The following is a 1680-nucleotide window of genomic DNA, read 5'->3' as shown; positions in this document are numbered from 1 at the left end:
TCCTTGTGCTGTTGGTGGCCCCAGCACTGGAGGCAGCACTGCAGGTGGGGCTTCAACTCTTTACCTTTTTCTGAGGCACGTAGGGTTTCTGCACACTGTCCAGTCGTGGCTTGGCATCCCGGTAAACCAGGGGGTGTTTCAGGACGTAGCGCAGCGCCTGGGCGTTCTTCTGTATCCCTGTGAACCAGAAGGAAAACAGGACAACAAAAGCCTTTGCTGCTTCTTTCTTGGTAGACCATATTGATCATCAACCTACCAAGCCTTTTCAGGGCAGGAGCCCTCTGCTATCTTCACTCACCAACTGGCTCAATAAAATCTGGGTCTGTGGCTCCACCAAGCAGCTCCTCGTAGCCTTTGTATTGCTCTGGAACAACCTGGGAGCTTCCTTCCTGCCTCTGCTCACTCTTCTCCAAGCTGTCCTCTGCCATGGGTCTCAACAGGGGTCTGGAAACATCTTCCACCTCAGAGCAGCAAAATAAAGGAATTCACAGCAGCTCTTTCTTACCAGTTAAACTGATGGGGTCAGCCAGAGCCTGCCCTGCTGTGCCCAGAGGTCTCTCCCAGTGGGATCAAGCCACGCAGCCATCACCTCATCCCATCTCTGCTCAGTGGGACCAGAGGAGAGAGGAGCCACCCCCATCCCAGCACAGACATTTTTGCTGTGATAACCCCAAGATTTTCAGGGAAATCATGTCAAAAAGCTGCTCTGGGTGTGTTCTAGGAGGGAGTTTTCCAGCAGACGCTGCAGGGATGATACTGGGACTACCCACCAAGCCAGCTCAGCCCAGTGCCACCCTGTGAAAGAGGCCACCGATGGGATGTGAGGAAGAATTTCTTTGCTGCAAGGGTTCTGAGGCATTGGAAGGGGTTGCCCAGGGCAGTGGTGGAGTCCCCATCCCTGGAGGGATTGAAGAGTCGTGTAGACACAGTGCTGAGGGACATGGGTTAGTCATAGGGGACTGGTCAGTGTTGGGTTCATGGTTGGACTCGATGACCTTGAAGGACTTTTCCAACCCAGGTGATTCTGTGTGTGATTCTGTGTGTGATTCTGTGTGTGATTCTGTGTGATTTATGCTTCTCACTAGTGCTTCCTTCCTTAAATCCCTTGCAATGGAAGGGGGGTTATAACCACTGGTGCCCACAGCACATACACACCGTTAATTCACTTAGGAAACAAAGATCCATCTATGGACCATTTCTGGCCAAGCCCTGCAGTCCTGAACACTTACAGCCCAGCCTCACCTGTGTCATGAAGAAGGATGCAACGTCCTCCTCGGCTGAGGCAGGAGGAGGCCTGGAGTCACCTTCCCCTTCCCTCAGTGCTGGCTGCTGGCTGCTGGCTGGGGTCTCGGAGCTGATGAGGGGCAGTGGCTGGGCCAGACGTGCAGGTGCAGCAGCATCTCTCACAGCCTCCACCACAGCTGGGAGTTGTTTCCACAAAAAGGTCTTGGCAGGAGCTTCCAACATCAGGGGCTGCTTTGTGACTTTGGGGAGATGTGACGTGACCTGGGGGAACACAACGGATATCAATGCTGTCCTCACAGCAGAGCTGCTCCAGCCCTGGCATCATCCTCGTGGCCTCCTCTGCACTGGCTCCAGTAGCTCCATGTCCTTGTGCTGTTGGTGGCCCCAGCACTGGAGGCAGCACTGCAGGGGGGGGCTGAGGAGAGCGGGGCCGAG

At 54.8% G+C, this 1680-nt stretch overlaps 1 protein-coding gene across 1 annotated transcript in view; it reads right to left on the bottom strand.

The window, feature by feature from the left end:
- XRRA1 (X-ray radiation resistance associated 1) overlaps positions 1-1680 on the bottom strand; it is a gene marked incomplete at its 5' end in the record, with an annotated part of 4720 nt that overhangs the window by 1846 nt on the left and 1194 nt on the right. Inside the window, 3 exons of the mRNA XM_010167859.1 lie at positions 65-177; positions 299-461; positions 1243-1506. Of these exons, the coding sequence (XP_010166161.1) occupies positions 65-177; positions 299-461; positions 1243-1506 (540 nt within the window). The remainder of the gene's footprint in view (positions 1-64; positions 178-298; positions 462-1242; positions 1507-1680) is intronic.

The sequence above is a fragment of the Antrostomus carolinensis genome, unplaced genomic scaffold (assembly GCF_000700745.2).
Source record: "Antrostomus carolinensis isolate BGI_N321 unplaced genomic scaffold, ASM70074v2 scaffold39635, whole genome shotgun sequence".
Classification (NCBI taxonomy): domain Eukaryota; kingdom Metazoa; phylum Chordata; class Aves; order Caprimulgiformes; family Caprimulgidae; genus Antrostomus; species Antrostomus carolinensis.
This window is presented reverse-complemented; position numbering and strand designations above follow the sequence as displayed.